General features: G+C 49.2%; 2 protein-coding genes across 2 annotated transcripts; one reads left to right on the plus strand and one right to left on the minus strand.

The window, feature by feature from the left end:
- The first annotated feature begins 6893 nt into the window (after positions 1-6893).
- Gp1ba (glycoprotein Ib platelet subunit alpha) lies at positions 6894-9300 on the plus strand. The gene has a single exon (XM_070001389.1). The coding sequence runs from the start codon at positions 6894-6896 to the stop codon at positions 8868-8870; it is 1977 nt and encodes a 658-aa protein (XP_069857490.1). The 3' UTR covers positions 8871-9300.
- Positions 9301-11814: 2514 nt separating this feature from the next.
- On the minus strand, positions 11815-14621 carry Slc25a11 (solute carrier family 25 member 11). The gene is made up of 8 exons (XM_070001654.1): positions 14391-14621; positions 13635-13787; positions 13335-13541; positions 13055-13145; positions 12884-12974; positions 12674-12773; positions 12546-12597; positions 11815-12410 (listed from the first exon to the last, which is right to left on the minus strand). Exons 1-8 carry the CDS (start codon positions 14483-14485, stop codon positions 12255-12257), a joined length of 945 nt encoding a protein of 314 aa, XP_069857755.1. The 5' UTR covers positions 14486-14621; the 3' UTR covers positions 11815-12254.
- Between the last annotated feature and the right edge of the window lie 191 nt (positions 14622-14812).

Here is a 14812-nt window from a genome sequence, read left to right on the forward strand (position 1 = left end):
GGAGTTATGGCTCAATGGTAGAGTATTAGCCCTAAGCAAAAAGGCTCAGGGACAATGTCCAGTAGGACTTGTGCACACACACACACACACACACACACACACACACACACATAAGACGGAACATTAAAGCAAGACTATATACAATTGCTAAGAAAGAAAGGAAGGTGAGGGGAAAAGGAGATGAGGGCACAACATGCTTGTCTAATAACAGCTAGTTGCAGAGTTGGGAAAAAGTATAAGGCTCTAAAAAATAACTAAAAAGAGAAGTGTGAGAGCATTTACAAGCAAATGACCAAAAACTACCATATAGAAGGAAGGAAGGAAGCCTGGTGTGAGTGGATCATGGCTGTAATCCTAGCTACTCAGGAGGCTGAGATCTAAGCATCATGGTTCGAAGCCAGCCTGAGCAGGCAAGTATATGAGACTCTTATCTCCAATAAACAATTCAGAAAAAGTTGGAAGTGGTGCTGTGGTGCAATTGGTAGAGCACTAGCCTTGAGGCAAAAAAAAACAACAAAAAAACTCAGGGACAGCACCCAGGCCCTGAGTTCAAGCCTCAAGACTGGCTCAAAAAAAAAGAAGAAGGAAAAGAGGAGAAGGAGAAGGAAGAGGAGGAGGAGGAGGAGGAGGTAGAGGAGGAGGAGGAGGTAGAGGAGGAGGAGCAGGAGGAGGGGGGGAGGGGGAGGGGAGAGAAGACTTAAATGTAAATTTAATGATTCATAAATAAAGCCTATATGCTGAGAACTATACAATATTGATGAAAGAAGTGGAAGAACTAAATAAATGAAGAAAGTATATCAAGTTCATGGAGTCTAAGACCCAATAAGACCCAATGGAGAAAAGATGTTAATTCTTTTCAAATTGTTGTAGACTTAATATTTCTAATCCAAATCCTAGTAACCTATTTGTAGATACAAAGAAGATTGTTTTTCATTTTTTCCATGGGCCAGGTGTGATCGCTCACACCTGTAATCCCAGCTACTCAGGAGACAGAGACCAATAAGAGCCACAACAAAAATGTAAACACTCCAGTGGCTCATGACTCTCATCCTAGCTACTCAGGAGGCTGAGATCTGAGGATCGTGGTTCAAAGCCAGCCCAGGCAGGAAAGTCCATGAGACTCTTATTTCCAATTAACCACCAGGAAACCAGAAGTGGTGCTGTGGCTCAAGTGGTAGAGCGCTTGCCTTGAGCTAAAGAGCTCAGGAACAGTGCCCAGGCCCAGAGTTCAAGCCCCACGACCGATCAAAAAAAAAAAAGGTAGACAAATCAACCCAGAATTATATTTAAAGGAACAATTGATTTGATTAAACCAAATAAGATTAAGTCTAAATATCTAATTATATAACTTTTGAAGAAAAACCAGTGGTACCAAAATTTATCACATTGACATTTGAAGAAAGTAAAATAGGATTACTTCGGTACAAATCAAAACATGTGAATCTGTTTTTGTATTTGGAAGATTCTTCAACTTCAGATTTTTTTTATTTTTTTATTTTTATTTATTTTTTTTGGGGGGGGGGTCCGGTCGTGGGGCCTGAACTCTGGGCCTGGGCGCTGTCCCTCAGCTCTTCAGCTCAAGGCTAGCATTCTACCACTTGAGCCACAGCTCTACTTCCGGCTTTTTTCTTTTTTCTTATGTGGTGCTGAAGAATCGAACCCAGAGCCTCATGCATGCAAGGCAAGTGCTCTACCACTGAGCTACCTTCCCAGCCGTTTATTTTTATTTTTTGGCTGAAAGGCGAAGCTCTACCACTTTTGGCTTTGAGCCAATAAATAAATAAATAAATAAATAAATAAATTCTAAAGTTGAAGAACCTTCCAAACACAGAAAACAGATTCACATGTTTTGATTTGTACTGAAGTAATCCTGTTTTACTTCCTTCAAATATCAATGTGATAAATTTTGGTACCACTGGTTTTTCTTCAAAAGTTATATAATGAGATGTTTAGAATTAATCTTATTTGGTCTAATCAAATCAATTGTTCCTTTAAATATAATTCTGGGTTAATTTGTTCACCTTTTTTTTTTTTTTGGTCGGTCATGGGGCTTGAACTCTGGGCCTGGGCACTGTTCTTCAAAAGTTATATAATGAGATGTTTAGAATTAATCTTATTTGGTCTAATCAAATCAATTGTTCATTTAAATATAATTCTGGGTTAATTTGTTCACCTTTTTTTTTTTTGGTCGGTCGTGGGGCTTGAACTCTGGGCCTGGGCGCTGTCCCTCAGCTCTTCAGCTCAAGGCGAACGCTCTACCACTTGAGCTACAGCGCCACTCCGGTTTTCTGGTGGTTTATTGGAGATAGGAGTCTCACGGTCTCTCCTGCCCGGGCTGGCTTTGAACCTCGATCCTCAGATCTCAGCCTCCTGAGTAGCTAGGATTACAGGCGTGAGCCACCAGCGCCCGGCATTTAGTGACCTTTTTTTTGGGGGGGGTCCAGTCATGGGCCTGAACTGTGGGCCTGGGTGCTGTCCCTCAGCTCTTCAGCTCAAGGCAAGCGCTCTACCACTTGAGCCACAGCGCCACTTCCGGCTTTTTTCTTTTTGCTTATGTGGTGCTGAGGAATTGAACCCAGGGCCTCATGCATGCAAGGCAAGCGCTCTACCACTGAGCCACCTTCCCAGCCCTTTTTTTTTTTTTCTTTTTTCTTGGTCGGTTGTAGGGCTTAAACTCTGGGCCTGAGCACTGTTTCTGAGCTATTTAGCTCAAGACTAGCACTCTACCACTTGAGCCACTCTACCACTCTGCCACTTCCGGTTTTCTGGTGGTTTATTAGAGATAAGAGTTTACAGAACCGGGGGCTGGGAAGGTGGCTCAGTGGTAGAGTGCTTGCCTTGCATGCATGAGGCCCTGGGTTCGATTCCTCAGCACCACATAAGCAAAAAGAAAAAAGCTGGAAGTGGCGCTGGGGCTCAAGTGGTAGAGCGCTAGCCTTGAGCTTAAGAGCTGAGGTATAGTGCCCAGGCCCAGAGTTCAGGCCCACGACCGGACCAAAAAAAAAAAGAGTTTACAGAACCGGGCGCCAGTAGTTCATGCCTGTAATCCTAGATACTCAGGAGGCTGAGATCTGAGGGGTCATGGTTCAAAGCCAGCCAGGGCAAGAAAGTCAGTGAAACTCTTATCTCCAATAAACCACCAGAAAACCGAAGTGGAGCTATAGTTCAAGTGGTAGAGAGCTAACCTTGAGCTGAGGGACAGAGCCCAGGCCCAGAGTTCAAACCCCATGACTGACTAAATAGAGTTTCACAGACCTTCCTGTCTGGGCTGGCTTTGAACCTCTATCCTCGGATCTCAACCTTCTTAGTAGCTAGGATTGCAGGTGTGAGCCACTGGCACCCGGCAGCTTCAGGATTTTTGGAAAAGCAGTATGTGTTTTCTATGAAGCTGAAAAATGTTAATACATACTTACTATTCCAGACTCCCTTGCAGTTCAAACACAGGCATGTCAGATTCATACTTAGACTTAAATTAGGCGCTAGTATCATAAAGGAATAGAGATGGATGGTATGGGATTCTCTTTTATTTTCTGGGGAGGGTCTGGTCGTGGGGTCTGAACTCTGGGCCTGGGCGCTGTCCCTCAACTCTTCAGCTCAAGGCTAGCGCTCTACCACTTGAGCCACAGCGCCACTTCCGGCTTTTTTCTTTTTTCTTAAGTGGTGCTGAGGAATCGAACCCAGGGCCTCATGCATGTGAGGCAAGCACTCTACCACTGAGCCACCTTCCCAGCCCCGGTGTGGGATTCTCTTTCAGCAGTAGGAGAGGTTGGGGGCACATTGCTGGCTCTGCAACTGGAGTGATACAACACAGCTCTTGAAGCTGAAGCTGAGTCTTGCTCACCAGACTGGTTCTGCTGCCTGGTTCTGGGCACCGTTCCTGGCTATATAGCTCCATGTCAAGGGGGAAATAAATCTGTGAAGTAGCCAGTTCTTTTCTTTTTTATGAGACAGTGTCTCACTGTGAGTAGCATGCATAATGTGCATTTCAAGGGCATGTGATGGCACCTGGCTCTAGCCAATGTATTTTTTGTGCTATGTATGCCAGTACTCGGACTTGAACTAGAGGCCTGGGCATTGTCCCTCAGCTTTTTCACTCAAGGCTGGCCCTCCTCCACTTGAGCTATACCTCCACTTGTGGCTTTTTTTTTTTTTTTTTTTTTTTTTGATAATTGAAGATAAGAGACACATGAACTTTTCTACCTCAATGGCTTCAAACCTCAGTCTTCAGATTTCAGCCTCCTGAGTATCCAGGAATGCACATATGAGCCATTGATACCTGGTTTAGCCAAAGTGTGTGTGTGTGTGTGTGTGTGTGTGTGTGTGTGCGCATGTGCATGCACACGCTCATGCATGTGTGTGCAATCCTGGGGTTTGAACTCAGGGACTGGGCACTGTCCCTGAGTTTGTTTACTTGACCAGCATTCTACCACTTGAGCCACAGCTCCACTTCTGGCTTTTCTCTGGTTAATTGGAGATAAGAGTCTCACAGATTTTACTGTCCAGGCTGGCTTTGAGCTGTGATGCTCAGATCTCAGCCTCCTGAGTAGCTAGAACTACAGGCATGATCCACTGGTGCCCAGCTTAACCAATGTATTTTTAGTAAATTCCTTTTGACCTAAATTAGCCAGAACATTTTCTGTTGCTTACAGCTTAAATACTAACTAATCCCAGTGCAGTTAAAAACAAAAACAATATCCTCAAAGGCTTGTTAACCATCCTGGTTCTTGAAGTAAACTGCTACCTGACTTCTTGATTTCCTACACACTTCCCAAATGTTTTGCAGATGACAAATAATATTAATGGCAAGTCTATGAATTAATTGCTTCTGGCACAAATGTCTACCTCATTGTTCAGTCACAAACAATCCACAGAGAGGGGCAGGCTCGTGTGGTTGTGCAGCTGCTAGTCTGGGGAGCAGAAAGTAGGGCATCCTCATCATTAGATGCCCAACAGACATGGGGGCTGGCTGTCTAAGCAGACCTCTAATCTGTTTTGGGGAAGTCAGAAAAGGCTATCTGAAGGAAGACATTCTGAGCTGGAACCTGCCAGATTAAGTATAAGTTAGGCAGGAGGTAAGGTAAAATGGGCACTGGTGGCTCTTACCTGTAATCCTAATACTCAGGAGGCTGAGATCTGAAGATTAGGATTTGAAGGCAGCCCAGACAAGAAAGTCTGAGATTCTCATCTCCAATTAACCACCAAAAAGCTAGAAGTGGAGCAGTGGCTCAAGTGGTAGAGCACTAGCCTTGAGCAAGAAAGCTAAGGGACAGCTTCTCTGCTTCCACAATCCTCGGATCTCAGCCTCCTGAGTAATTAGGATTACAGATGTGAGCTACCAAGACTTGGCTTGTTTTGTTTTTTTGAGAAGGGCTTTTCTTATCTAGGCCAGACTGATCTCAAATTCCTGAGCATCCTTGATCAGCCTCAAGTCTTGGGATTACAGGCACACACTATCAGACCTAGATCAACGTATCATTTTCTATACTTGTGGGACATGTAAAGACAGAAGTTCGGAAGGCAGATGGACATATGTATTTGGTCTCAGGAAAGGGGTGTGAACTAGAGATTTGAGAGTCACTGGGGTAGCAGTGGTGTTGAAGGCAAGAAGAATGGTAAACACTATGCCAGGTACTTATGGTTCATAAACATGAAGAGAGTCTAGGAACAAGGCCAGCTGCTAAGGGCAGAGGTAAAAGAATTCATAAAGGAGACTGAAAAGTATCAATCAGATAGGTAAGAGAAAACCAAGAACACTTGAGATGCGGTCAAACATCATGCAAACAGCTGGACTCATCAACTGTGCTGAAACCAAAAATACAGTCCCAAGAAAAGTAGTAGGCGTGAGTATGAAAGCTACAAGATCGTCGAGCACTGGTGGCTCATGCCTGTAATCCTAGATACTCAGGAAGCTGAGATCTGAGGATCACAGTTCAAAGCCAGCCCTGGCAGGAAAGGCCATGAGACTCTAATCTCCAATAAACCACTCAGAAAATTGGAAGTGGCGCTGTGGCTCAAGTAGAGTGCTAGCCTTGAGCTGAAGAGCTGAGGGACAGCGCCCAGGCTCAGAGTTCAAGCCCCATGACCAACAAAAAAAAGAGAGAGAAAGTTATAAGATCAGTTAAGATGGTAATGGAGATGTCAAGTGGAGGGCATTAGCAACTGTGGCACAACCAAGTCAGTGGGGGTAGAGGAGCTTCAGGAAGGAAAACCAGCCTAGTGGGATAAGAGAAGACTGAGAGAGGGAGGTCAAGAAGAGGAGATTTATAATTAGGTATCTGAGAAAATGGCTGCAATGGGGAGGAGAGGAGCCCTGTGGTGAGGCTTTTAAAAGAGGTTGGTGGTCAGAGGAGTCCACCCCACATCCCCCCAGCATGGAAGGAAAGGGGAGACAGTTGAGCCAATAGGAAGGCTTGGGGGTAAGTTATGGAGGGAGATGATAAGAACTTGTGCTCTGGAGGGAGACTATTGCCTGGGTTACAGGAGTCCTTAATCAGGCTAATATTTCCTGTTCATCCTCATCCCCTTCCTGACTCTGGCCTGACACTCCTTGGAGCTGTAAGAGTAAAGGATCAAGTCATACCCTGGAAGCAGCTTGGAGCCTCTGGAGGTCTTTCTGCATGCCTGTATGCTAGGGCTGGAATTGGGGAAGGAGGAAGATCCTTGTGTGTTGGGCGGGGGTGAGGGCAGTGGGGGGGAGGGGGGTGCGTGGTATTAAGAGGCCAAGAACCTGGAGATGGTAGTTTAGGCTTTGTAAATAAGTTTAGGAGGTTGAGAAGTGTGGAAACAGGAGTTTCTGAAGAATACTAGGAGCTACAGGAGTAGGGGGGCAATGGAGGAGCATTGCCAAGGGCTGATGGGACATCTGTTCAAGTTCCTCTTGTCCATAGGTCCCCATGTCTCTCCTCTTCGTGCTGGTCCTGCTGCCGAGCCTCCTACGCTCCCACCCCGTGTGCGAAGTCTCCAAAGTGAGCAGTCAGCTGGAGGTGAACTGTGACAACAGGAAGCTGAAAGCCCTGCCTGCCGACCTGCCAACAGACACAAGCATCCTCCATCTGGGCAAGAACCACCTGGAAACCTTCTCCTTGGCATTGGTGGTGCATTTCACTCAGCTCACTGAGCTGTACCTGGATCACAGTGAGCTGTCCACCCTGCAGACTGATGGGACCACACTGCCATTGTTAAAGAAACTGGATCTCTCTCACAATAAGCTGAAAAGCCTCCCCACCCTGGGGCGCGCACTGCCTGCACTTACCAGCTTGGATGTCTCCTTCAACCAGCTCAATTCCTTGTCTCCTGATGTCCTGGATGGCCTCAGCCAACTCCAATATCTCTGCCTGCAGGATAACAACCTGGAGTCCTTGTCCCCCGGCCTCCTGATATCCACAACCAGACTGGAAAAGCTCAATCTGTCCAACAACAGACTCCAGGAGCTGCCTCTAGGGCTCCTGGAGAGGCTGGAGGAGCTTGACACCCTCTACCTTCAGGGGAACTGGCTCCGCACCATACCCAAGGGCTTCTTTGGGAAGCTCACACTGCCTTTTGTTTTTCTCCACAGCAACTCCTGGTTCTGTGACTGCGAGATCCTCTATTTCCGACGCTGGCTGCAGGACAATGCCAACAATGTCTACTTGTGGAAGGAGGGTGTGGACGTCAAGGCCATGACCCCCAATGTGGCAAGTGTACGTTGTGCCAATTTGGGCGGCACACCCATCTATACCTACCCAGGGAAGGACTGCCCTGTCCCCGGTGACGGGGATGATACGATCTACGATGACTATGAGGATGTCTCTAGGAGTGACCCCATCCATGCCACCAGGATCGTGGTCAAGTTCTCTACCTACGCCAAGGCCCACACAACCCCCTGGGGCCTCTACTCGGAGTCCACTGCTGCTCCAGACAGAAAAATGTTCTCTTTGCCTTCAACCCAAGAATCCACCGAGAAACTGAGCACATTCCCAGCCGGACGGCTGTCACAGTCCTCTGCCTTCCTGATGACCATGGGACCTACTGCCTTCTCCAAAATTCTAGAACTTTCTACTGAATCCACCACGACCCCAGAACCCACTACCACCGCAACCACCCCAGAGTCTACCACCACCCCAATCACCCAGGAGCCCACCACCACCGCGACCACCACAGAGCCGACCACCACACCGATCACCCTGGAGTCTACCACCACCCAGACCACCCCAGAGCCTACCACCACCCCGACCACCCCAGAGCCCACCACCACCCCGACCACCCCGGAACCCACCACCACCCAGACCACCCCGGAACCCACCACTACCACAACCACCCCAGAACCTACCTCAGTCCCAACTACCCCAGATCCCACCACAACTCTGACCACTCCAAAACAATCCTTTCCCACAGAACTTACTTCATTCACTAATGCTGCAGAGCCCATCCACACAATCCACCTCCCAGAGCCCCGTTGGGTGGCGGCTCAAGGGAATTATGACAGCTCTAGGGAGGACCCTTTCCTCCCCGCTCATGCCTGCTGCCTCCTCTCCATCGTCTTCTACATCCTGGGTCTCGTCTGGCTCTCACTTGCCTCTGTGGTCCTCATCTGCCTGCTGACCTGGGTCTGGCATGTGAAACCACACGTTTTGGATCCTGACCTGGCCCCAGCCACACAGACTACCCACGTGGAAATACAGAGGGGCAGACAGGTGGCGGTGCCCAGAGCCTGGCTGCTCTTCCTTCAAGGGGCACTCCCTACTTTCCGTTCCAGCCTCTTCCTGTGGGTAAGGCCAAATGGCCGGATAGGTCCTCTGGTACCAGGACGGCGGCCCTCAGCCCTGAGTCAGGGTCGTGGTGAGGATCTGCTGGGCAGAGTGGGCATTAGGTATTCTGGTCATAGTCTCTAAAGGCCAGGGCTTTGGGGGACCTTGGGAAAAACTCTGATGGGTTCTCCTATTGGTGTCTGGCTAAGGCACACAGAGCCACAGGGAGGTCTTAATAATTATTTTTAAAACTCCAAAGCCCACTCTTCACAACTGGGCATATGAACCTAGACCCCATAAATTGGGAGGGTTAGTGTGACAATGGGGTTGGCAGGATCACAGAACCACGATCCCTTTGCTGCGTGGGAGTGAAGGCAAGGTTACCAGGCCACATGACTACTGCCATCACTTTGGGAAAGAATTTAAGAAAGAGTAACTAAACCACAGGTATCCACATGTAGAAGACAATTTGGAAAGTGATTTGTAGAGGTGAGCACTGATTACTTCCAAGTGTCTTAAACTATGTTTCTCCCCTCCCACCCCTGCTTAGCATTTTCTAGTTTCCACCATCATTGTATACTACTTGTATAATAAAAATAATTTACAAAATTAAACATTTGTTTTGATGAAGTGACTAGGAAACCTGTTATGATTTCTCAAGGTACCACCTGGGCACTGGAGGCTCACACTTGTAATCCTAGCTACTTGGGAAGTTGAGACTGGATCTGTTTGAGGCCAGCCTGGACATAAAAAGGTTGGGAGATTCTTTTTGATTGAGGGCTGGGCTTGGTGGTGCATGCCAGTTGTCCTACTTTTTATCAGGAAGCCTAAAGTAGGTAGATCATGGCCCTAACATATGTCAGGGTAGACAGCAAGACTCTACATGGAAAATAACCAGAGCAAAAAAAAGGGGGGGGGGGCTGGAAGCATGATTCAGTGGCAGGCTGAGTTCAAGTTCAAACCCTAATCTGCCAAAATAATAGTAATAATAGCAAAAACAATAAATCCGAAGTTCCAACTGCTCCTTAGTCCAAAATTTCCAACCAACTCCACACATAGGGCCCTTTCTCCTGCCTAGGATGGCTCCTCTCCTGAAAGGCCCAAGCATGAGCTCTCTAACAGTCTGGAGAGTTAAGAAGCATTGCTAAGGCCTACCTGCTGGTAGCCTACAGTGCTAGTGAGAATGGTGGGTGCCTAGAGCCTCAGAACTGGGAACACAGCCCTGCTCACTGTACAGGGGGAGGTGTGGTCTACCAGTATCTCATCTAGATCAATCAGAAGTCTCAGGTTGTTTTTTTTTTTTTTTTAAACCATTAAAGCCAAAACACAGGTAAATGGGTTCCTTTACTCCTGATTCTGCCATTTGCTAGCCACATCCATGAGGCCTTCAAGTCTCAGCCCAAGCCAGGACTTGGGGCCAGAAAATGGGAGTGAAGACTGCCATCTTTCTGAGATCCCTTCCTCTAAGTGGCTCTGGAAGGGTCTTCTTAATCTGAGACCCTGACAGAATTTCTGTCCTACATTGAATGCTTCTCCAGGTAGAGGACATTTTTTTGGGGGGGTGGGGGTGGGGAGGAGGGGATCCAGTATGCAAGGCAAGCGCTCTACCACTGAGCCCCGTTCCCAGCCTGACATTTTTATTATTATTTTGGTTGGTTGTGGGGCCTGAACGCTGTCCCTCAACTCTTCAGCTTAAGGCTAGTGCCCTACCACTTGAGCCACAGCGCCACTTCTGACTTTTTCTGCTTATGCGGTACTGAGGAATCAAACCCAGGGCCTCATGCATGCAAGGCAAGCACTCTACCACTGAGCCACCTTCCCAGCTCCCTAGAAGATACTCTTGAACTCAGCAATCAAGGACTTCTAGACACTGATTCCCTTTATCAGTCCAGCTTCATCTCCCATCTGTGCATGAACCACTGTAAACACTTCACAAATCACTGCCTCCAGCAATGTTCCCTCTCTGAGCTTTCGCCCTCATTCTACCCAATTTTCTACCTCTGTCCACCTTATCAACCTGTCCAACTGTCACTGTGTGCAAGTTTCTCCTCCTATACTAGGCTGAGAGCAAGACCCATCGCCACCCCCTCTCCCACATCCCCACAACTCCAGTTGTTTCTCTTAAGGATAAGGTCCAGGCTTGATGTGTCTCAAAGTAACCATGGCAGGGTATGGTGTGAGGCAGGGCTGGATGTCAGTGGCTCACACCTGTGATCCTAGCTACTCAGGAGGCTGAGATCTGAAGATCACAGTTCAAAGCTAGTTTGGGCAGAAAGTCTGGGAAACTCTTACAACCAGTTAAAAGTGGAAAGTGGAGGCGTAGCTGAAGTAGTAGAGTGCCAACCTAGAGTAAATAAGGCAGACAGTACCTGGTCCTTGAGCTCAACCCCCAGTACTGGTACCAAAAAAATAAGTAAATAAAAGAAGCAGAAACAGGGGTAAGAAGAGTCTGAGTTCTACTTCTTGCGGAGTCTTGTTAGGCTCTGCCAAGGGGAAAAGCTCTCACCTGCTGCCTGCCTGTCCTCTGGACTGGCAGGCAGCCCTCAGGCTGCCAGTACTCCTTTTGGATTGACCTTGCCATTCCCCTTTAGGGGCTAAGACGTTTGTCAGCTCCTTGAGGGGAGAGCCTGGGGAATCCACTTTTCAAGATGTGGATAAGGCAGTCACAGCCCAAGTCTTCCTTCCCTCAATCCTGGAATCTGGCTCTGGGGCCCACCTCACCCCCAGCCCCACCCGTGTGGCTCCAGCCTACAAGCCTGACTCAGCCTCTTTATCCCTTTATCCCCTCCCTCTTAAGGCTGCAAAGACGGTCACTCAATCCCAGAGGCTTTTCTGGGGACTGTGTCAGATGATTTGTGTGCTGGCTGCATTCTTGGGCAAGTGGCTTGGGGGTAGCATGGGGCCTGGAGTTTTCAGCTCTGCCCTGTCAGCTGTTGGAGCATGACTGATTTACATAGCATTTTCATAAAACCAGCAGGTGCTTTTTCTTTAATCATTTTTTCTTAAAATCTCCAGTTCCTGTTTTCCAGGGACATCAGCTTCTTTGTCCAGTCTCCTCCCCGCCCTGAACTCCCACAACTGTCCGAGATTTGAGGGCGGTGTCACCAATTCAATTTATTAATTAGGTCTTCAGTGAGTGGGAGGAGAGGCCAGATTCTCCCACCGTGGACTCTCTTGACCATCCAGATAGCTTCTGTTCTCTCTCAACTCAGTTCTACCTTGGTTTCCCCACTGAGAAGCAAGATCTGCTTTCCTGTGTGCCCTGAGATATACCCAAAAAGGAACTAGAAATCCTCAGGGAGTTTCCCAGCTTCCCCCAAGAAACAACCAGGGACACAGTGATCATAGAATCAGGCCAAGCAGGGCAAGCTGTAACAGAGAGTAGAACAGATTGAAGTCCTTTACCGCAAAGGAGAGAACTACACTGGAGGGAAAATAAATAGAGGGGCTGGGGGCAGCAGAGACCAGGCCCCCTGGAGCAGTGGTGATTGGAAGCTCCAGCACACTGGCTCCAGGACCTCTGCCACCTCAGCCACTGAGGAAGAGACGCTTGTAGGCCTTGTTCATCTGTTCCAAGAAGATGAAGGTGAGGACAGTGTGGGGGCCCAGGCGGGCATAATATGGTGTGAAGCCCTTCCACAGGCTGAAGAAACCCTCATAGCGGATGACCTTCATCAGCACATCCTAGACAGACAGGCAGGCAGGGTGCTGGGGCTAGGACTTGGTTTTTAGGACTCCATCTCTTTACCCGGTTACCCTCAGAGCCCTCCCAGGGCATGGGACCCTCCACCCCAAGTTCCTTCTGCCCTGTTTCCTCACCAGCCCATTCTTGTATTCTGGCTTCCCGTCAATCATTCTCATATTCTGGATCCTGCAGGAGAGGACAAAGGGGCATGAGAAACCAAAAGCGCTCCTATTCCACTCCAAGCCCGGGCCTGAACACTCACCGGGTCTTGACAATGTCCACAGGCATGGAGGCGGCAGTAGTGACAAGGCCACTGATCATGCTTGCACAGAAGTGACACAGGATATTGTCAGAGAAGTAGCCTGTGGGGGAGAAGTGTTGGGGGAGGGGTGATATTCAGCTCAGAAGGTGATATTCAGCTCAGCAGTAACCCAGGGCAGACGGGGAGCTGAGGGCCAGTTTGGGGTCTTACCTGAGTCCAACAAGAACTGCTTGGATTGGGAGTACGAGGCAAGCTGGGCAGCATTGACAACAACAGCCCGAGCCATGGTAGGGATGCAACCCTGGGAGTGAGCAAATGGAAGAGTAAAAAATGTCAAAGACATGACCACACATCCCCCAAATCCCTACTCCCTTCACTCACCCGCCAGAGTGTGGGGACTCCCTCTTCCCGGGCAATTCGAATCAGGGCATTAAACACATTTTTGTAGCCACGACGCTGGTCAGCTGGAAGCCTGGTATCGGGGCAGGAAGAGACCAAGATCAGGTCAGCCCACAACAACAAAGACAGAGAGGCCTGAACAGACAAATGCTCTGTTCTAGGCCTGAGATGAAAACAATGCCAACAACAACAAAACAAACTGGTCCTTTCATTTTTAGATTGCAGAAATGGGGCTGGGGTTAGGCTCAGACCTGGAACTCACCGGCCATCAGCAGTCATGCGGATAAGAGCTACCTCAGCTGGTGTTCCCACAAATGCACCAGTTGCACCTGCAGTCATGCCAATCAGGGCCTTCAGCAGAAAGCCAGGGGGTGTACCATCTGCCCCAGTCAGGCGCTCAAACAGCACAGTATAGATGCCGAGGCGGGTAGTGGTGTAGGTGGCCTGGCGAAGCAGGCCAGCTGACAACCTGGAAAGCAAAGGGATCAATATGTCAGGGCCAAGGTCTGGACTTGCCAACAACACACCACATACCCTCCCTCCCAACCTGGGGCTCCAGTACCCAGTGTAAATGCCCTTCAGACCCTCAGCCTTCAGGATGCTGGTGAGGGCATGGAAACTGGTTTTGTATTCTCGAGTTTTGGCGCCTTCTCCACTCAGCTGCATCCGGTTCTTCACCAAGTCCAAGGGTTGCACAAAAACTGTAGCTCCCATCCTGGGGGAAGAAAGGAATAGAGCAAGAGGTCAGTTGTTTCAGATCTACTAATGCCTGCTTAAGCCGGGCAGCAAGAAGTTACAAAGGTCAGGGCCTGCTGGTGTACATGTGTGTAAGAGTGTGGGCAGCAAGAGAAATATGCCTGAGAGGTATAGTTGTCCAATAGGGTCCATGCAATGAAAGCGATTTAGGCAGTTCCACGAAGGTCAAGCGGTGAACAGGTACCACCAAGCGGGTAGAGGGAGCATCCATGGCCTGGGACCCTGAAGTTATTATTTAATGAATCGTTTAATGACATGGAATCTCAGCAAGCTAGATAGTCCCAAACACCCCAGCCGGCCAAGCAGAGTCAAACTGGTGGACTGGAAAACTCAGGTGTTTAGCCCGGTGAGGGTCGTGCAATAAAACCTGAATGCAGCCCAATAAGGACTTGCAATGGGAGAAAAGATCCTGGCTGCCCATCAAAGCTCCTGCAATACGACTGGAGCTCAACTGAACCCAGTGCAGGCTCAGTTCACCGAAAAACATTCCGAGATGAAGCGGGCCCGGGTGCTAGCGCCAGTCCCTTCCTCCTCCTTTCCCACCCTTGGGGCCTGAGCTTACCCGGCCAGGCCCCCAAACAGGAACTTGACGGACTTAGGGGAGGTACGGGGCTTCCCGTCCACCCCGCGAATCCCGGCATTCGCCGTCGCCGCCATCGCCACTCAAAGGTCCCCGGCTTCGGGTCCCGTACGCGCGCGGCCCCGCTCGCGCCCAAGGTGACACCGAGCGCGCCACAGAGCGAGGGCGCGCGCGCGCGAGCCCCTCCGGCATTCAGGTCCAGCCCCGGCTGGAAGCTGGTGCCGGCGCAGGCGCGCAGCGCAAAGGCGCCTGGGAATGGGCGTGGCCGAGGGTGGAGCTTGAAGGGTGCATGAGGGAAGGGGTGTGGCCGATTTAGAAAGCAGAAGTGTGGACGCAGTTTTTACCGAATAGGAATCGCGGGAAAATAGTTTGTTTGAAAGTCTCGCGAGAGCCAGTGAGTCAGA

This window comes from Dipodomys merriami, unplaced genomic scaffold (genome assembly GCF_024711535.1).
Source record: "Dipodomys merriami isolate MVZ:Mamm:240054 unplaced genomic scaffold, mDipMer1.0.p SCAF_59, whole genome shotgun sequence".
In the NCBI taxonomy this organism is placed as follows: Eukaryota; Metazoa; Chordata; class Mammalia; order Rodentia; family Heteromyidae; genus Dipodomys; species Dipodomys merriami.